This window comes from Bombus flavifrons, chromosome 11 (genome assembly GCF_040668555.2).
Source record: "Bombus flavifrons isolate JBK064 chromosome 11, iyBomFlav1_principal, whole genome shotgun sequence".
In the NCBI taxonomy this organism is placed as follows: Eukaryota; Metazoa; Arthropoda; class Insecta; order Hymenoptera; family Apidae; genus Bombus; species Bombus flavifrons.
The window spans coordinates 8,690,706-8,713,117 of NC_138452.1; the positions used below are offsets into that span (position 1 = coordinate 8,690,706).

General features: G+C 29.7%; 3 protein-coding genes across 5 annotated transcripts; 2 read left to right on the forward strand and 1 right to left on the reverse strand.

The window, feature by feature from the left end:
- The first annotated feature begins 12 nt into the window (after positions 1 to 12).
- On the forward strand, positions 13 to 6,016 carry Ttc7 (tetratricopeptide repeat domain 7). Of its 2 annotated transcripts, XM_069123786.1 has the most exons (15): positions 13 to 281; positions 872 to 1,023; positions 1,122 to 1,290; positions 1,719 to 1,781; positions 2,601 to 2,783; positions 3,087 to 3,216; positions 3,359 to 3,495; positions 3,582 to 3,820; positions 3,903 to 4,091; positions 4,164 to 4,342; positions 4,410 to 4,849; positions 4,938 to 5,176; positions 5,282 to 5,386; positions 5,471 to 5,562; positions 5,663 to 6,016. In XM_069123786.1, the coding sequence occupies exons 1-15, from the start codon at positions 158 to 160 to the stop codon at positions 5,793 to 5,795; spliced, it is 2,574 nt and encodes an 857-aa protein (XP_068979887.1). In that variant the 5' UTR covers positions 13 to 157; the 3' UTR covers positions 5,796 to 6,016. The 2 variants fall into 2 exon arrangements, with proteins under 2 accessions (XP_068979887.1, XP_068979888.1); XM_069123787.1 differs by lacking the exon at positions 1,719 to 1,781.
- Positions 6,017 to 12,258: 6,242 nt separating this feature from the next.
- On the forward strand, positions 12,259 to 19,349 carry LOC138185255 (calmodulin). The gene is made up of 4 exons (XM_069124092.1): positions 12,259 to 12,491; positions 15,565 to 15,739; positions 15,996 to 16,238; positions 16,400 to 19,349. Exons 1-4 carry the CDS (start codon positions 12,489 to 12,491, stop codon positions 16,426 to 16,428), a joined length of 450 nt encoding a protein of 149 aa, XP_068980193.1. The 5' UTR covers positions 12,259 to 12,488; the 3' UTR covers positions 16,429 to 19,349.
- Positions 17,999 to 22,195, reverse strand: LOC138185254 (GILT-like protein 1). 2 transcript variants are annotated; one of them, XM_069124090.1, is made up of 4 exons: positions 21,757 to 22,195; positions 21,006 to 21,223; positions 20,242 to 20,562; positions 17,999 to 20,130 (listed from the first exon to the last, which is right to left on the reverse strand). In XM_069124090.1, the coding sequence occupies exons 1-4, from the start codon at positions 21,869 to 21,871 to the stop codon at positions 20,041 to 20,043; spliced, it is 744 nt and encodes a 247-aa protein (XP_068980191.1). In that variant the 5' UTR covers positions 21,872 to 22,195; the 3' UTR covers positions 17,999 to 20,040. The 2 variants fall into 2 exon arrangements, with proteins under 2 accessions (XP_068980191.1, XP_068980192.1); XM_069124091.1 differs by having other exon boundaries at positions 21,045 to 21,223; positions 21,757 to 22,173.
- Between the last annotated feature and the right edge of the window lie 217 nt (positions 22,196 to 22,412).

Below are 22,412 nucleotides of genomic sequence, written 5' to 3' on the forward strand. Positions count from 1 at the left end.
AGTGTGGCACGTGCTTGAAGTGGAAATTGTCATACGTGTATCTTTTATGTTGTGCCCACGCTTCTAACACTGATGATCGATATATTACATTACGTCTTGTTGAATATTACGAAAGAATTTAACAGCGTATTTCATTCTTTTTCCTACGTGAATTAGAATGACTAGTAAAAAAGGACACACCCTCCGAATTGAATCAGAAATCGATAAAAACCGTGAGGACGGAAATTGGAAAAAGGTTATAGAATTGGCGGAACACCTGAAAGTACAGTACCCTAGTAATGGTAAATGTTTCTTTTTCTCGTAATGTTTTAAATAATCAGATTTACATGTTCAAAAATTTTTTTTTGATAAAAGATTTGATAAAATTTTATAGTAATTAACTGTCACGTCACGAGTTTCGTAACCTGTTTATGTAAAAAAAAGTTGTTAAGTCATTTCACGAATTATAAGGATTACATGTATATCAGTCAAACATAATTGTAGTAAAATGTCATTTGATATAAATCTTCTTAATTCAACACTTTTTTAGATTTAAATTTATCTGTTTGTTAATAAGTATATCTGATTTTAACAAATACTGATAATTGTCAATAAGAATATTTTTTATGTCTTCTTAGAAATTTATTTTTGACTTCGAAAAGATAATATATCTTTTTTATCAATTTTGTATTATTGAAATCTTAAATAAGAAAATTGTATACAATTTTATTTAAGTTAATGTATTAAAAAATGAACATTTATATCTATATTTAATAAACATTTCATATTTCTGAATATTTTAATACCATTAAGAAAATTTAATTTCATACTAAAATATATAAGATAAAAATATATATTCAAAATTATGTATTCATGGTGCTTTTGATTTTAGAATGTTTAGCAAATTTTTTATGTGGGGAAGGAAGATTAGAAAGCTTTTTAGAACAAACTCCACCTATAGATGCCAACATTGGAAAAGCTAGAAATGGACTACAAGAAACTAGAAAATACTTGATCCTTGCAGCAAATGAAAAAGATAAACAAGTAATTAAAATCATAATTAATAGTTTTTAATTGAATAAAAGATAAATGATAATTTCAACTTTGTATGAATAATTAATAAATAATATTTTTAATTATAGGCTTTGGTTGTATTGGATGCACATTTACTACTTGGTAAATTGCATTATGCAATGGGGATGTATGAAGAAGCTCTTAAACATTATCAACAAGCTGAATTACACACACTTACAGAAAAACCATTACCTTGTAGAAGCCTACGTATTATTGCAGAATCATATGCAATTAAAGGTTTGCATCAGATATTATTTAAATCATTTAGTACGTTGCTAGTATGTACTAGTGCATTATTATTTCTAATACCACACATAATAGCTTGCCAGTTGAATAAAGGAATGATTTATATCTATCATAGTTTGGTGTCTTATATATTTCACTTAACAAATTTCTTTTTTAATAATTCTGTACTTTAGAACATTAAATATATGCTGAATTTGACAGTATTGCACTTAATGTAATTATTCTAACAAAATTTAAAGAATTGCATATTTTTTTCTTATTTGTAATCTCTACTAAGTATAAATCATCTTGTACATCAGTCTGAAGGTAATACCTAATCAAAATTTAGTTACACGAGCAATGATTTTTGAAAATATTTGCTGTATTTTGAATATCACAACTAATGTACAACTTAGAGAAAGAAAGACTGTTTACTTTAGACACAGAGAAACATTTATCCTGCCGAAGACTGCGCATTATTGCTGAGTCGTACGCAATTAAAGGTTTGTATTTTGCTTCATTTTTATTTCTTTTATTTGCCATGTGTAAGTGTATTCCATTTTTTTATTTTTCTTTGACTATCCATTAAAGTGTTATTGTATGCTTTATCATTATACAAAACATTTTTATTAATATAATAATCCAAATCAAAAATATTTTCATTAACTTTTAAAGGTTTGAAATATATGTTGCCTTGTCAATATCATTTTCATGCTTAATTTTATTACTTTCAATAATCTAAAAAAGGGAAAATGTTCTATTCATGGTAACTATGTTTCCTTACTTCTGTTTAAATCAATGTTTGCTTGCATCTTACCAATATTGACAACTGCTGCATGATAAATGTACACTGTTTGAAAACATTCATTTTTTCTATTTATCTGTTAGACATCCTCTTATAATATATATTTCAATTAGTAGTCATTTTATAACATGTAAAAAGACTCTTTGCATGTTTTATCGATAATAACTACTACATTTCACGTGAAACAAAAAATTAATAGTTTATACCTACTGTGCTGATGTCTTATTATGCAAAGTGAAAATAAAGCTAATATACCTTCTGTAGATAATTTGATTGTTATGTTTGTATATCATAAACTTTATCAATGCATGTAAATAACTGTGTGTAGTGCATAAAATTTTATGAAATAAATCTGCTTAAAACAGTGCTTCTTTTTTGCTGCTTCTCTTATTCTCTGTGAATATAATATTTGTGTATTTAAAAATATGTACCTTAATATTAAAAATTATTGTTCTATTATATTCACACCAATTCTTAGACAATAGATCCTTTTAATAGATGTTTTTATTTACAACAGGTCTTTGTTTGGAAAAGTTACCACCAAATTCTAAATCAAAATATAAAATAGCAGAATGGCAAGAACAAATCATCAAATGTTATGAAATTACTGGGGATCTGACATTGGTGTATTTACAAGAACAAGAAAAACTTGCAATGCAACATCAAAATGGCACGTCTACCGTAAATAGTAACAATGCAGGTGATGATTCTTTTCAGCACATTCTTTTCCATCAGACAATGCTAATTGATGCTTACTGTTCCATAATTAATGAATGTATGAATAATGTTTTGATTGGTAGTCGGGATATTCACTGAATGAAAAAACAGTAGTAGCAAATAAACTTATTTTATTATTATTAAAATAAACTTATTTTATAAGAATATTGCATTAACTATGTTTATTTACATTTTTTCAGGTGATATTATAGGGTTGTTGGTGGAATGTGACAAAACTTGAAATTTGGGTTTTGTAGTTAATACCTTAATATCATTTGATCAACAGGTACATATTCCTCTCAGTCTTCGTATTGTTCTACAAAACATATCGGGCCAATTTTGGAAACTGCACTACAAAGGGCACCCATATTGTACATTCAAACTGGTAATATTCAAGGTGCAATAAACCGATACAGGTAATTAACTGTTTCTATTAATAAAAAATGCAAGGAAGGAAATGATAGCAAGAAGATGACAGCAATAGCAAATACAATTTAGAAAAAATATTTTAACAATTAAATAAACAATCTTTATTCATGAAATTCAATAACTTATAAGGGAAATTTTATCTGCTGTGGAGTCTACAACTACTCAAAGTCTTAGAGTTACTTTAACAAGACAATTGGCAGAAGTATTAGTTCGAGGAATTAGCGGTGCGGAATATAAAGCTCCAGAAGCACCAAGTGATTCGACAGGTAATATTATTAATAAAAAACGATTGTTATTATGATAAAATTTGAGATAAAAATAAAATATTAAGTCATTATTGTACTTTTCTCAGATTCTCCTTGGAAGCCAAAGAAATATTTAGGTCCTAATATGTTTGTGCCAAGAAATGAGTATGAAGAAACAATTCTGTTATTATTAATAAGTGAAGCTATGGCAGTTAGAGATGCTGTCCTTAGTCAATCTCCAGAATTTAAAGATGCAAGAATACATGCTTTTGAAAATGCCACTGCAGTATATGATCTCCTCACAGTAGTCGTTGTGAGATGGAGTCAAGTAGATTTGCTATATGAGGTAATTAGAATAAAGTAAAAGAAAAGTAAAGACTCAACATTCATTTCGAATGAAAGTTTAATTCAATTTTATATCTTAATAGTCATTTGAAAGAGCAATGAAATTTTCTCATGAGGAAGCCCATGTATGGACTCAGTGTGCATTATGTTTAACTAGTATGGGGAGATATATGCATGCATATAGGGTTTTGAAAGTAGTAGCAAGATTATCACCACAGAAGGTAATGCCTTGTCTTTTAGCTGCAAGGTTGTGCTATGAACAATTAAATATGGTAAGGATTATGTTTTCCTATAAAATAAACTACATAAAATAATATACTAAAAGCATATTCGATTAAAAATAGATAAAAGAAGGTATTGAATGGAGTCAAAAAGCACTTCAAAGAGAAACATCAAATTCTCAAGGAATGCAATCAAGATGTCATCTCTATATTGGTATTGGTCATAGTATTCTTGCTACAAACACTATAGTAAAAATGGATAAAACCTACCATACCAAAACAGCTTTAGAATGTTTTCAAAAGTATGTACAGTTAAATATGAAATAAAGAATAAGTTATGTATTATAGTATTATACATTTATTTAATAGGGCGCAACAGTGTGATCCAAATGATCATTTAGCTGAATACTATTTAGCACACGAATATGCAATTAACAGACAAATTAACGACGCAATGGTTCATGTAAAAATTGCGTTAAATCTTCGGGCAGAACACATTCCATCCTTGCATTTATTGGTATTACTGCTGTCTGCACATAAGCAATATTCAGAAGCATTGCATCTAATAAACAGTGTATTAGAAGAATATCCAGATAATTTAAATTTTCTTTATGTAAAAGCACATCTCGAATTACAATGTATCGGTGGTGAACAAGCATTGTTCACCATAAGACATATGCTTTTACTTTGGAAAAATTTGTATGAAGATCAAACTAATGCTAATTGTAATGAACAGCACAGTGAGAAACGCAGTGAAACAAGAAGTGTTTTTCAACTGTATGCTTCTGAAATGTCTGATAAAGACTCTAGTATGTATTTAGTATCTTTTCTCTAATTTGTAATTTTTAAGATTAAATTGTTTTATATAAAAATTTCAAATAGCAAAATTTTAAATAGGTTCTGTACATGCACAATCATTGGCTGCTTCAAGAGTAGAACAAGCCTTATCTGAAGTTGCATCATCACTTAGCTCTTTTACCCCAAAGCCTGGACCACAAAGAGCATGGCTATTACAATTACAAGTTTGGTTATTACTTACCGAAGTATACCTAGTTTTAGATCAGCCAAATGGTGCTGTTCTTTCCTTACAAGAAGCCACGAATATTTTTCCACTAAGTCACCATATTATGTATACAGTAAGTCATATTATCAAACAAAAAACTAAAGATGAATAGTTTGCTTTCTATTTTGCATAACTTCATTATCATTATACAATGTATTGAAGCTACTTTTCATTCCAGCGGGGTCTTCTTCATGAATATAAATTGGAATATATGGAAGCAAAGCAATGTTATCAAAATGCAGTTTCAATTAATCCATCACATATCAAAAGTTTACAACATTTGGTAATGTTTATTGTAATTTATAAAATAATAGTTATTACTGTGTAAAATAGTATACAATTTTTTAACGATTATTTTTATTATTAGGGATTAATTTATCACTATTTGGGAAGTCAAAGGTTAGCTGAAAAAACTTTACGGGATGCTGCAAAAATTGATCCAAATTCTCATCAAACATGGTATAAAAATATTGATTTATTTCCATTTATATTTGAAAGTGCAATGGTGTAACTTTTAAATAATTATACTTTTAGCCGAATTAAATCTTTTTATTTGTAGGTATAATTTGGGAAAAGTGTTGGAATCCTTAGGTGAAGTAGAAGCAGCAAGTGATTGTATGGCAACAGCATTGGAAGTGGAAACCACAAACCCAATATTACCAATTCTCTCGATTCCAGTTACATTTGAATGATTTAAAATTTTAATAGTTTAAATATAATTAAGGACAAATCACAATTTATTGTGCAACATTGGCATTTGTTTGCTCTTGTGGCAATAGTACCTGCTTATCTCTAAACTGTTGCATTATTGTACAAATAAATGAATTCTTTAAAAAGTATTAGAATTATGCAAATAATTTATCAATAATCAATGTAAAAATCTCTAATAAAGAAATAGTTATAAGATAAAAAATCATTATTCCTTTAGATTTTTTGTAATATTTAATTTTAAATGTTTTCTACGAATAAATTTTTGATATTTTATAGATATATTTATATTAGATAATATCAAACAAAATATTAGAAATACGTTTATAAATATTTATTTTTATACATTATAGCTGTTACACTATTTTTATCTTATGATATTCTACTATTATATATTTATTCTATACCTTAACGCTATATTGTTAATATATAATTAAAAAAACATTATGGTTGAAACCAAATTACTGTAGAATAATAATTATTCAATAAACATTCTAAAGGGAATGTTATTTCGTAAGAATTACGTTCCGCTAAAAAATATTTTGTTAAATATAAATCAATTTACTTTTTATTATTGAAAATACATATAATATAGGTTATAATATAATATAGGTTATTTTCTTCTGTTTGCACATATTGTAATTGAAGGCAAGGGTTTTTTAAAGCTACTAGATAATGTTAAATAAATTTATTGAACATCTTACAAGTTACAGTTGAATGTGTACCCTTATAATTTATTACGGTAGAAATATTTTTACAGTGGATATTGATTGATTAAAATAAATTCTAGACTTTTGCTACAAATATTTATAAAGTAATATTTTTTAAATAAATATCTTTGAAGGTTTAATATTATAAAAATTTAATAATTATATATATATATATATATATCATATTTATTAATTTCAAAAGAATTTTAATAAACAAAACAAATGGAGAAAGATATACATGAAGTATTAGAGAAACGAAAATAATTACGATACAATACTATATATATGATATAATACAAAATTCGCGTAACTTCACGATAAAATCACTAAAATTTAATTTACTCAGAAGACTTCATAAAATATTTTCACATTGGTGAATGATGAATTTTTCTAAAAATTTACTGTATACCAACAAACTATCGTACAAACTTTCTATATAGACTGAATTTAAACGTTTTTTATTTAGTACAATATTGATATTACGAATATAGTATCATTATTTCCTTAATCACACGTACAAGTATTGCTTGCAATATCATTAATTAAAAACAAAACGTAACAAGAACCTTCTAACATTTTTAATAATGCAATCCAGGAAATTTAATAATCGCATAAAGTTTTCAATTTTTTCGAATACGACAAAGAGACAGCATCCTCTGCTGTATCAGATACATATTCGAATATAAAGCGATTGAAAATGAACATTATTTTGTAAATTGAACACGAAATAGTCTTCAATATTGTATTTTCTGTGAAATTAACACCAATTAGGCGCTACATCGATGTACGTAAGGTATAAAATTAACATTCTTTGCCGTGACACCCATTAAATTCCCTTCCTTACCGTTAATCGTGAACGCCGCTGTGCGCTTCTCCATCCCCCGTTCCGTCTCTTTTTAACGAGATTACGAGACTCCCTGTCCTATTCTATCGCGTGTCGCATTGCGCGTTTATTCGTGCGCAGGCTCACTGCAACTTAGACACAGAACTTTTTCGAAAACCTTGCTTAACAGCAGCTAGGCCCTTTGAGGAACTGCGTCATGAATCCATATTTTCTGTGTCCTATCAGGTCGAACATCGATTTTTCCCAGTAACGATGCCCAAAAACAGTGTTCCGTAGATACTGTTAACCCGCGGAACGTCGTACCGCGTCACGTTTAGCGCATCACGCATCTGCAGAGCTTACGGCTATGCGTAATACAATCGACCAACTATTATCATCTTACTCCTTTTTTCTTTTCATGCTGGTCGAACGATACTTAGAGAGGGTTACAAGGCTCTACTGCATTGAACTTATAAAGATGTAACAATACTGAACGTATGAGAGACGCAACTATAATAATTATATAGGTTAGGAACTTTGACATCTTTTTTAACGTGCAAGATACTTAAATACGCTTATAATAAAAGGGGGAAAAAGCATGCTACAAAGGATAATAGTAAATAATGTAAATTAAGTCAGTGATTCTTTTTTACATAATTACAGTGGAGAAAATTTGTTTGTTTGTTGATAATACATTAATAGAATAAAATATGCTAAAATTCATTGCGAAAAATATTCAAGTAAACGATATTTTACCTTACTAAATCTAACCAATGAAAATATTCCTTTTTTATATTTAAATGATTTCTTTTTTACAATAGTTAGTTTCTTTCTGCAAATATTTTATTTTCTACATATTGTACTTTTACAAAATATGAGGCAATAGCTGTACAAAAATATCGTAGAATCAATTTCTGCTTTTTTTCTTTTTGTATTAGAAGTTAATGCTTATTGTTGCAAAAAAAATTGAAATTATATGGTTAGTTATTGGAAATTTTTGGGAAGAGGATTACGATGAACGAAAAATTCATTTAAACAGATATCTCGTACATATTTTCATGATCAAGATGTATTTATGCTTGTTACTGATACTGGTCTTCATATCGTAGGTTCTTTTGACAAATCCAAGGTGACCTTGGTATATTTTCAAAAAATTAGCGTGGAGGAATCGTCACTTCCGTTAAGTAGCTACATACGTGAACGTTCTTTTTTGCCGCACGCATGCTCATCGCTTATTATTGATATCGCGAACATCGTGCGACGGCGTTACCGCATATCGGTCACGGCCACCAGCGAAACTGTTAATTATCTATTAGATACGAACGAAGTTTACGAATATCGATACTTAAGCGACATCGTAATTTTAAATGAATTAAGAGTTTTAGTATACAGGAAATAAGCGAACAAGTCATTTACACGTCGATAAAGAAAACCCGTGTTATATTTTATCGCACCGTGACTAGATTAGAATTTAATAGAAAGCTGCACTTGCAACCATATTACAACTTCATTATGATAATCAATATTAAATAGTAATTACACTATGCAACAGTTGAACAGATATAGCAAAAATATTGTGTTATTAAGATATTACTTCATTTTCTTCAATAAACTAGGAAAATGATATGGTGTAGAAATGTTTCGAATTATGTATAAACAACATCTGTACTTACCTTTAATTAATTTGTTCTTATCATAATAGTATAAATTATATTATACATTTTGCAATACATCATATGTCTCATCTTGTATATTTATAGAGTTAACAACTATACATTCATTTTATAAAGTTAATAAATGATCACTTTATCCGCACCTAGCTCATAATTTAGAGAGCTAGGTTATGTAACTAAATAAAATTTCATACAATTACAATTATATTTTTAATCTTAAAAGTAGATGCAGCAAGGTAAACGATAAGATAGACAAGCTTATAATCCATAACTGATATATGATTATATTGTATGACGTAACATGGCATAACAGTATAGTATATAATATGTAGTTAAAGTAATATATGAGAGATTCTATTTTATTATATGTTAGAATTATGCAAATTGTAACTTATTTCTCTTCCGAATTAATTTAAAATCTATAATTATAAATGTTACAGGTTGTTAAATGTAATTGTTTCAAGAATGTCTAACAAAAGTCAGTTTATGTATCATGCTTAGACAAATATCAAAATATGTATAGCATTCAAGTATAATATTATGATTATCTTTTTAATGATCGAACAGTAGATTATCTATAAATGTGCCAGTTTAAGTAGGAATTATGTACACAAATTCTTTAATGAGTGCAGTTTTGTCTTTTAGTACTAATCTTAAGTAGCAATAACTGATTACGATAAATGAATACATGTCATTTTAATTATTTGGTCTTGGAAAATCTAATTTTTATGTGAAGTACAGTTAACGAATTACTGGCTACATAATGTTGGACATACCGTTGACGTAAGGAAATAAAAAAAACAAAATAACTCTGAAACGTTGTAACGTTTGAAATTACCTGGAACCTTTTAATTGCAAATGCAACAGAAACAATTGGTTTATTGGACATTTCCTTTTTTCCTCTTGCATAGAATCGTGGATTCGTCATTCACATTTTTCTCCCGCGCGTCATGCGATGATCGTATTCAACGTAATCAACCGATACATTCTCGTAAATCGAATATCTATCCTTTTAGTAAGGTGTTCAGTCTCCATTCTGCCTCATCATCTTTTTTTTTTAAGATGTTCGTAATTCTTATGATGACTCTGACTAATACAGAATTCAGTTTAAGATTGACTTACCTACCTCTATTTCAGTGGACCTAAATTATTATACAATGCATCATCAAAATAAGAAACGTAAAATTCTCAATTTTGTAATTCAGTTTATACTAGATTAAATTTTTAGAAATTATTGCACAAATTTACGTTCAATTCGTACTTATATGATAAATTATTCGAAGCAGATTACAATGTCATTAGATATTCCGATGAAATTATTAAATAAATAAATAAATTATTCTGATATATGAGAAACGTAAAGAAATGAATTAACAACGTGTTGTAAATTGTATCATGCCAATTTCAATTGTGTTTATCCATTGATGTAATACTACGCAATCTAATTAAATTTATGCACATCGTTACATACGTACAAAACTGAATGCTAATTTTTTTACAAATCAAATTCTTTCTATCTACGAACTTATCTATTCTTCACTTTATTTCCATATCTTTTGCTCCTACCATTAAGAATGTTAAACCCTCCTAAAATTATACAGGTCAAAATGGAACTAAAGCACTAAGAAGAGCTAAAATTTTTTGCATAATTCAACGATGATAAAAGCTCTTTCGAGAGGCATCGCGAAAACAATTTGTCTCACGTTCTGATCTTCGAATTTTAATTTCAGTATCGTACCCGAAAAAGAATCTACGAATAACTGCAGCAAGGAATAAATTTTGGGAATTAAATATCACAATCGATAGTTGTTTCTTGGCCTGAAAACGGCATTCGCCTAATCGCACTATATTCTTTTATCCAACGAACGTGTACGCGCATTATTTTTATTTAAGAAGATATCGACCGATGCTATGAAAGGACATTGAAACCGCCAGCACTTCTGGGGTTAACGCAAGGGATGGTCCACGTGAAATAGGCCATCCAAATATTTCCTTTCCATGAGAATACGTGAGAACAGCATCGATAAATTTTTTGTCAAAATTTTATTGTAATACGAAATTTCAATGAAAAGTTTTGTAAATCGCGCGTAAGGAAAAATAGAACTTCAAGGAATAGAAAAAGGTAAGGATTTATATTACTGAAAAATTATTCCAATTCGCTTTATTTATCTAAATTAGTAAAGATATGCAAATATCAATTAACATGTCTACTATAATTAAACGAATGAAAGATACAACTCTCTAGGGCATGAAGAAGTTTGATTCAGTGATAAAGTATTCGAAAACGTTTCCTATAAACTATAAGCATTAATCCATCGTGACCCAATATCATTCGCAGGACGAGACAGCGAAGCAGACTCAAGAACCTGTTTTGCACCTGACGACTGTCATGTAAGATGCGGATTTCCGGTCATTCCAGAAACTGGAGTTGAAATCGGAAGCTGACTAAAAATGACGAATGTCATCGGGATTATGATACCAAACGAACGAAATATCGTTGCAGCAATTGTTCTTGTCAGTAAAATAAGCTACGATAGCTTAGGGCTTAGGGGACTAACGATATAGAAATCGCAAGAAAGCGAATAAAAAGAGAGAAAGAGAGAGAGAGATAAAGAGAAAGAAAAAAAGGCAGAAGAGAAAAGGTAAAATGGAAGAAGAAAATAAGCATAAGATAAAGACAAAGATAGCAAAGGGGAGGAAGAGAGGAAAGAGAAGGGATATGGTAAAGAAGAGAAAAGGAAAAAGAGAGAGAAAGAGAGACGTAAGGCCTAAACGCAGCCGAAAAACGCGCTCATTGACCATTGCATTCGAGCCATCTCTCGCAGGGAAGCCCGGCTTTGACCCGGTAGCCGGCGGCGGCACAGTCCGCGCGGCTGCCTGACGCATTGCAGGTGCGCGTCGGCCAATCACAGGCCTGGTTAGTTCGCCCGGACTTGTCCTGTAAACACGACCGCACCCACCCCGCATGTAAAGCGGATTTGCACGATTGTCTATGACGACCGTTCTCTACGTTGGACGTCGTGTCGTTCCTACTTCTTCCCATTTGTCCAATTAAAAACCAGTCGTTTTTTCAGGGTTTTCGCAGAGGAGAAGCCGCACGGAACTATCTGTCGATCGCGTAGGAAACGACGCAGCGCATCGCCGCGTGAACTCCCCTTAACCCCCGTCTAGACCATCGACCAATCAGGAGACACCGTCATGTAGCCCGTTAGGGGCGGCGTAGTGATACCTGACCGAGACAAGCGGCAGAGAGGCTCGTACACCGAGAGAGAACGGTGGACTCCATTGCTGTTCGGAGTGCGTTTCTCGTCGGCCGTGTCGTATTGCGTGTCTGTCCGCGCTTTCGTGCACACAAGTTTTACTTTCCACGTTGGCCCAGAGAGAGATTGTGAATAGTATCCTTTGTGTTCAGTGCCTAAACCGATATTTCAAATCGTCGAGCGTACTGAGATATAAAAGAACCGAGCCAAAATGGTAAGTCGAATATGCTTTCTTTCCTGGTGCGTGTGCCTATGCGGACGTCGTTCAGCGGTCCCTCGCCCTCACCCTCCTCCTAGGCTTTCGTTTGCCGCATTGACGCGTCGAGTGCACGTGCAACCTACCGATACGCATTTATTGCAAAACTTCTTTTCTTCCATTTTTATCCGATTCAAAAGATTTCATTTCCAGATCCTATGATATTTTTCCACTTTATCCCACGTATGTTTTTTTTACCTACGCACTATTGCAATATTACATTCGTAATGGCCGGTATGCGGAGATGGACCGACTATCGATCCATTTCTACTCCGATGGCTTACATACGTTTTTCTCAGTCTCTTTCGAGATGTCATGAATTGTGAAACTTCCTCCGATAAAAATCGCAAAAAAACATCGAACGATCTAAACAGGAAACAATGATTTTTCAAATCTTCCGGCCGACCGTCAAGATACAGCGTTATGATAAGGCGCTACGGTGAAAACTTTTTCAGAGTCAACGTCGTTCGTATTACGTTGTGTCATGTATCAATGTAATGTATAACGGTACGCTGGAATATCGAATGACGCGAGAAAACTTTCTTAAAATCGTTAATTCACAACTTTTATCTACATAAAATACCTTATCTTTAGATTATCAAATCTAATGAGATAATAATTGCTATCGTATTTCTTTTTGGATACATCAAGGAATTCCAATTGACGATAAGTTACTAGCACTATATTCGAATAAATACATTTCTTCATTTATTCGTCGAAAAAATTCAAGTTTTATGTGAGATATTTCTAAACGTAACAATAGTAGTTGCATATACTGGATAATATATAATATACACCTCAGTATCGTTTTCGTTTCGAAAGGAACTTGTTTTCATCATACAGTACAAACTCCAATATTTCATCCAATTTTTATCTTGTATCTAACAGGTTATTTTTTCGTAACATTTTTTAGGATTAAAGTACTTAATGAAAGAGTACAATAATCTTGTACATTTTCTTTTCGTAATCCGATACGTAATCCGTTTTTTTCGCGATATTCAATGTTTTTCTTATGTAGCATATAGTATTCGACACAGTCAACCGTTACACGGTATACCTCACTATTGATTTTCGCGGTCTCTTGCTGTTGCGCCAATTTCCCTGATTCCTTGTACGTTCTTGCATTCATCTTCTTCTAACGATGACTTCAATTAACTTTTCACAAAAGTTAATTTTTTTTAATACGAAAATATAAACATTAAATTCTACATTTTGTTTTTATACTTAATCACGAGAACTTTATGAGAATTTTATACTCACAGTATAATATAAACATATTTTTTGTATATTTTCTAATTGCATAATTTCAATTTTTATGATTTCAAATCAAACAAGATCATACGCTATGTAATATTCAAATTTTTGAAAATATTTTCCATTTTTAGTTGCAGTTTTATGATGTTCGACGATGTTGGTCGATCGTCTTACCGCATAACCTAAAATATAGATACGATCATTCTAAAGTGTTTCTTAAGCATATAAATATTTAGTTTTTATAAATAAACCTTCAGTTGTATTAAAAATTAATTATACTCCAACGTAATATAAACTTTTTTAGTTAGATTCTTAACGAACATATATATATATATATATATATATATATATATATATATATTACACTTTCCTTTTAATAAACAACTGAAATATTAAATATCGAATTATTAGTTTATTTATGACATTTGTTTTTATATAGGTCTAGGTGCTCAATGGATATTTTTGTATAAAGTATATAGAAGAAAGCATAGTATGTAGTACATATATATATATATATATAAATATATATTTATATATATATACACAACTGACCTATATTGTAAGGTGTTTTATTCTAGAAGTCATAGGCTGATTTAAAACAACTTTTTATATTAACGACTGCACTTCCTTATCATTTATTTAATAGTTCTTTGTCTACAAATACAAAAAGTATTTAATTCGTTATTTTATTTAGGGATCTGATTATAGTAACAGATAATTATTTCTTAGATATTCTTCGACCGCAACGAGCTTATGGTAAATATTTATTGATAGTTAAACAGCCACGATATGTATTTTATTTAGAACTAAGGTTAAACGAATTGGATTTGCGATGAAATAAAACAAATACTTTAAGTTTAATTGGTTGTTAGATGTATACACTTGCGATTGAACGTATACAAATGCAAGCATAGCTTCATTTGAGAAATGAATTCTTCATATAGTATAAGTTTATCGTGTGGTTTGACTTGTTAGATTGAATCTCGGTTGTGTGTCTTGGTTAGATGTTTGATTGAATCTAATTCGAGTAAGAATCGAAGCTTCTTCGAGCGTTCGAGCTTCGCTCTACGATTTTTCAAAAATACACGTTGATTAGCAGGTGTCAAAAATCTTAATTTTCCAATCAACGGTATCCTAAGTATCTCGACCCCCCTCCCTCGCGCTTTTTCTTAGTGAGGGTGGGGCAATACCTGAACGGACGTGAAGCGTTTCTAGTTTTCAGCAAGGTGGCGGCATTTCCTCCAGATCGAAACATCGGCAATGCATTAAAGAGCGTTATGCATTAAGCATGAAAGAAATGAGAAATTTTACAGAAAATAATGTTTATTGCTGTCAGAAATTTTACTCAAAAATAATCTTTCTTTGTAATCGTGTTACGAGTCTTGCCAATGAAAACTTAACGTATTATTTTTGTGAGCGTTTCTACAAAATATAGAATGTTCTTCATTTTCTCAGCATACACACTTACTCCATATGACATCACTTATCTCCATATGACATACTTCAGACAAAAGTATATCTTCAGTACATACTCATAACTAGCAAGTATATAAACAATAGAAAATATATATATTTATGTATTTTATAAAAGAGAAATATAATTCCAATTATTGCAACCAATAAAATGGTATTTTATCATATATCAAATTATTTGTATGATGTCTGATAAAATAAAGATCCCATGTAATTGATTTAACAAAATTTTAACTAGATTCTTTTAACAATATTATGCTAATAATGTGTACATATAACTGTAACTTTTATTTTTTATTTCAAGGCTGATCAACTCACAGAGGAGCAAATTGCAGAATTTAAGGAAGCATTTTCGCTATTTGATAAGGATGGGGATGGTACTATCACAACCAAAGAGTTGGGTACAGTTATGCGATCGCTAGGACAAAATCCTACAGAAGCTGAGCTTCAGGATATGATCAATGAAGTGGATGCAGATGGTATTTTACCCTAATCTTATTTTATAACTGACATATAACTCATTGCGTTATTATTATTCATTATGCAATTTTTGTATTTCTTAGATTGCATGTGATATCAGCATCATTTTCAAATCTATCAATTCAGATTATCATTCAATATATTTGCATAATGAAAGAATGTTTTTTTACACTGTTATCATTATCTCATTGTTAAAAACATTGGAAAAAATCTGATTTCAGAAAAAATCAAAACTAAAAATACTTGGAATTGTAGGTAATGGCACAATCGATTTTCCGGAGTTCTTAACCATGATGGCTCGCAAAATGAAGGATACTGACAGTGAGGAGGAAATTAGGGAGGCCTTCAGAGTATTTGATAAGGATGGAAATGGTTTCATATCTGCAGCGGAACTCAGACATGTTATGACAAATCTTGGCGAGAAACTCACTGATGAGGAAGTTGATGAAATGATTCGGGAGGCTGACATTGATGGTGATGGCCAAGTTAATTATGAAGGTTGTGCAATTAAATTTATATTTACTGTAATTTCTAAATTAAATTACTTTTATCAATATTTCGTAAATTTTGATTAAAAGTTTTAAAGCATTTGTGTAATTTCTAAGTTTAAATTACATATTTGCAATAGTAACTCTAACTGTGTTATATTCTTTGTCTAGAATTCGTCACAATGATGACATCAAAGTGAATGCAACCTGTGTAATGGAAAAACTTGCAACTTGGAGTGGTGTTGACGTATTAAAATAAATCAAGAAACAAAGAAAAATATAATGTTAACAAAAACGAATCGACCAGAAAGTGAAAAAAATCTTGTATCTGGACGCAAAGATGTCTTTAAAACGCGAAAAGTCAACGTCCAACACGCGTTAATCATCATTAACGATAAGTAATACAGGGCAATTGTTTAATTAAAGAGTTATACCACTAAAAATCATTATCTCTAAATACACAAAATACTTAACTACACGCAACATAAACATAAAAATACATATTACACACACACATAAACGAATACAAAAAATATGCAGTACACACATAAACACATCTATACATAAAAGATGATTTATTTCCGTATAAAAAATATAATTATATATATATATAAAAATGTTAGATATATATATGTATAAAAAAACAGACGCGCATGTTTGTTGATGATAAAAGTAAATAGTGTTTCCCTACTTTCCTCTCTTTTTGGCCTTTTCCTATTTCTTCTCTGCACGTATCTTTGAAGACTTTCACATGCAAGTTTTCCTTGTAAATTCTACTTTTCAATGTATTGAAAAAAGATTATTAATCAGTAGACAGAAGAGAGGAAAAGTATTAAAAGAAGGGAAAAATCTAAGGCTATTATAGCGCATTGTGTAGGTTCGTTTATTGATCGAGATAAGTTGGAAATTTATTCTACTTGTTTCTCGATCAAGAAGAACGTGCTTGTGTCATCGATACAGCATTTGTTGTAGCGAAAAGTTTTATCAGTAACGTACATGTTAAGCGTTTGTTTTACTTTGCCAAAGAAAATTCGGATTGGACATCGTTTTCCAGAGTTCGAAATATAATGTCTTCGACCTTTGGTTTATCGATGATTCCGTACATACTGAATTCGTTACTACACCATAATGGATAATTTAATTCTTTTAATAGCTGAGAAATAGTATCAAAGAAAAAGTATTAGGAGGATTAAAAAAAATACGGAGTATCCTCGAGAAGTTCAGAGATGCGCGTAATGCTATCTTGGACCACGTTTATGAGATCTATGGAATCGGGTTATATCAAAGTATTGATATTTCTGGTGAAACGTCTCTACGCTTTTTCAGCTTTGTTAAGCCTTTGAAAAAACCTATATAATACATGACACGTATTATACATATACACATATATACACAGACACACAAACGCGTACACAACAAAACATGTAAGACATATTTCACCAAGTGCGTTCTGTATCCAATTTCATTATAATCTCCCGTTTGTATCTTATCTCCACTGAGAAAGCCTTAAAACGCGTGCGCGTTACACAACGTCGACACCACTTTTGTTGAAATATAAATGAAAGCACAGAGAAATAGGGATGAGGGATTAAAAAAAGAAGTCAAGTCACAACAGTGATTGGTGCATTATATTTTCCTTCGCCCAGGGGTGCGTGCCAGTCTCGCAAGATAAGCAGGAGAAACTGGTGTGGTTTTGTGAGATTCGTATGATAATGTTAAGTACTAAGAGTAAAGAACGATCACCGAAAAGTGGAAACACATGCGTGTCGGTGATTCAGTCATTAATATATATGTAATATATATTATATATACATATATATGTATATATGCACACATATATACACATATATGTGTATATGTATATATATATAAAAACTAATTTACGAAGAAAAAAGGAAGAAAAGAAGAAAGAATTCCTCCACAGTCCTTTATTATTTAATATTGAAGTGAACAAAATGAGAAGTACTTGTATTTCTGGTGACCTAGATCGCATTGATCATAAAAAGACAAAATAAATGTACCCTCATTTTTAGGTCACAACTACTCAATTCGTTTCCTTCATTAACCAATGGACCTCTCGTTTCAGCCATTTTTATCTTCATCGTCATTTTCAATGGCATCTAGTAATAGTTTGCCGACAAAATGTATGTGTATAATTCACTGTCAAGATTCGCGTTAACATATCTACGAAGTTTCATCGGTTCGGAAGCCTTTTATAGAGATATTAAGGCATACGAATCGCAAAAGGAGAGCTCTTAAAACTATTTTACTTCACTTGCGATCGTTCTGATAGTTGTTATCGTTATTGTGAACATAAAGTTAAAATTTAGTGATTTACGGCGAAAATGTTCTCACTTTGTAAAGATGCAAAAAAAGAAAAGGAAAGAGGAATCACGACAAAGTCCTTTTGTAAATGGTGATATAGAAGTTACTCAAAGAACATCCCTATTTAAATGCTTAAACAAGTTATTGCTCGTTTCATCGATCATTGACGGTTAGTGTTTAAGTCTAAGTTAAAAGAATATATTCCAATATTTAATATTAATTTTATATTCGTGTCGCAAGTTATACATAGTCTAAACTATAATTTTATGAAAGTTCTTTACAGCGGGCGCTAAGAACCGATATTAAGTTTTAAAAATGAAAAGAAAAAGCAAGTCAGTATTGTATCTCAAGAATAACTAAAGCTTGAGATCTATTACAGAATCATATTCTCGTTTTCTTCAAGGATCGTTTCCCGAAACATATTCCTCGCAAATAAAATAGTGGAGATTCTACTTCAGTCACTCTTGTTCTCAATCTTTTGTCCGAAACTATATAAAATATTAAAATGCGATATTTATGAAACTCCGTCGTGACGTGAATAAGAAGTTATTTATTTTTGATGTTTATCTTTGAAAAATAATTCCAATAAATGTATTTATCCATTCGGCTAAAGAAAAAATATTCGCTATACGTTTTTTTCTCCTGTATTTGAGATTGTACGTTCATAATTTCTATTTTATGTGAGATATTTTCCGCCATATCAAAGGCATACTTCACTTATCGTGCATGACGAAGCGACACAGTTTGTATAAAGTGTTGATATTAAGTTAATAAATTGTTCCCATACATTAAAGTACTGATTAACTCTTGTTTCTTTTAATGTGAGAATAGCAGGTTTTTTAGTTTACCAAAACAGATTTTTTTTAAGTATATCACCACTCTATTATATGTAACTCTTAATTTATTCAATTTATTTATAAATCCAAACGTAAAATGCATTATAACCGAGCAATCAAGTATTACTAATATTAACATTTTATATAATGACAAACAATTTTAAGTTAAAGTAATATTACATCATGAACAAATTTGAAATATATATATATATATATATATATCATTAATATAAATAATACAACATAAATATTTTAGTTTACTATCAATCATAAAATAAGTGTAATTTAGGGGCTAATGACCTAGATTTTTTAATTTGGAATTTTCAAACAATAATGCTACTATATGTTACATACCAGATAGTAACAATACGGAAATTTCAATATCTTAAATAAAATAAATAAAATTAAAAATTTTTTTAAATAGTTCTACAAAGTATTATATATGTACTTATACATAATACATGCCCTTCTTTGATTCACTTAATTGAATTTTTACATTTTTAATTTCATTTCTTATTCTTAATAAAAAATTGGAAGGCATGTTTCGTTTAGATCTTAACATTCAATAGATACATAAAAATTTATGTAAAAAATATTGTATTTCATGCAAATCTGTCAGGGAAGTATGTTTTATAAATACTTGATGTATCTTTATAATATACAACCTTCTGGCATAATTTTAAATTGTAGGCACACTTCATGTAGTAAATTTTTTAATATCCTTGCCTGATTCTCAGAATTCTGTAAATCCATATTTATTATAATATATATAGGAACAAAAATTTTTAATAATTTACATTGGTCTGAATATATTATTTTGTGTTTTAAAATTTCTTGACTTAAAAAACTTACCTCATTTAATACAACAGTTGGTATGAAGGAAATTTGTGGTGTTAAAGCATTTGTTAATTCCCCATATTTAGCCAAAAGTTCTTTGCCCTTATCTCCAATAAAGCACTTAAAGATAGGATTATAATCTATGTTCATTTTTTTTGCACAAATTTCCATGATATTTACTGGCACTATGTTATTTTTAATCATACAAGATAGATACTCTAACTGAATGGAAGTATTCTTCAGGATATCTATGGAACATGCATGAATGATATTTGCTCCACATTCAATGGGTCCATGTTGGCACATAAATTCATACCCATTTTCTGTTTTCACAGTCTGTAAGAATTTTGTAAACTCAAATAAGCTTAGACTTTAAAAGTTCATACTTATTTTCATTTATCTCTAGATTAATCAAATATTTCCAACCAAAAAATAATTAAATATTAAATATTAAGATAAGTAAGATATTTTCTAGTAATCTAATGTTAATCGTTACTAAAGTCAAAAATAAGATGATACTTTAGTTTACCAATAATTAGTCATTGTTTTAATTTTATATTGTTTCATGTTATTCTTTATGGAAACATATCTCATTATACATACATTATAATGTAAAAAGTAACGTTAATACATATTTAAAAAAGGGATTATACAGTATAACAGGATAAAAATATTTTACTATGTATACTATCTACTGTATTAATATCTGTAGAATAATAAACACATACATGAAAATGAAAATTAATATGTTACATTGTGTATGTATTGAGGAAACATACTGTTTTTAAATCATTTTTTCTCTTTATAAAGTATCCTACCGTAGCTTTCCCATATGGTATAAATTCCAACTGTACATTATTTGGAATTTTGTGGTACATTGGCAATAATTGTTTTATGAAAAAGTTGCGTGAATCTGGACATAGTGCTTCGTAATACACAGTTATGTGAACCTTTTGCTTACTCTCGTCATTTGTTAGCTGGTTGTCCTGAAGCTGTGCTATAGAAAACTTAGCAGATACCCAAGAAAATCGAAAAAGTTACATAATAGTAAATTAAAATTTTTATTTAAGCCATTGACACGAAAATAAAAATTTTATCTAATATTCTGTGTTGATATAACAGATAATTTTTACATTTAGAAAACAAAAATACAAATTTTAATAAAATTTCTGATTTTGGGCTTACTACAAATTTTTGCACATTTATATTTTTTACTTATTTAATGTAAATATGTGATATGTAATATAATAATGACTAGAAGATAGGGATTGTCATCAAAACAAACCAAAGAAGCAGAATCCATAAGAAAAGCAATAAAGATATTATCTATCTATCTATTTAATGTAAAAAAAATGCATTTTTATACAATATTCTTATGATTGGAAAAGTTATTAAATCAGATAATTTTAAATAAAAGTATTAAAGAAATAACGAATAATTCTAATATACCAATCAGAAACAAATATAATCTTGAAAAATTAAATTATTCCATTTTGCATGACATTTGCCCGTAGACATATGGATTTTTACCTTCTATGCCATATTTCTCTTGAGTTAGATTCAACCATACTTTCGAGGATTGCCAAAGAAGTAAAACAGATATAGCAATCAATAATATCTTCCATCGAAAAATTCCTAGTCCCATTATCCGCAATTCTAAAGGTAGAAACTAGAACGATGGTACAGAATAAATCTTACTCGTGATATAACAATTTTAAACCAGACAAGAAATCTATGCTATCACATCGCAATAAACATGGAAGTGAATTAACAATATTCCGTACTACCTACATTCCAACCGAGTTTCATTTTATCATGATATAAAACGATACACTTAATATAGATAAGATAAAATTCGATCAATATATAACTTACTAATCACATTCTTAAGATTATTTTCAATTCTTTTTATAAGTCCACTAAATAATGGATATATATACATATGTATACATGATTCTTTACTTTTACATTTATTATTAGTAAATTAATCCCCATAAATAGAAAATTAAATTTTGATTATTTATAAGTTTTGAAATAATATGTTCTATTCACAAATTATATATATATATATATATGTATTATTAAAAGTGTTAAACCAGAGTCGACAAATAACCTCAAATATCAATGAATCATTGAAGAAAATTATCATGTCTGCATAATCTGAATTCAATATATGATGCTTTTAA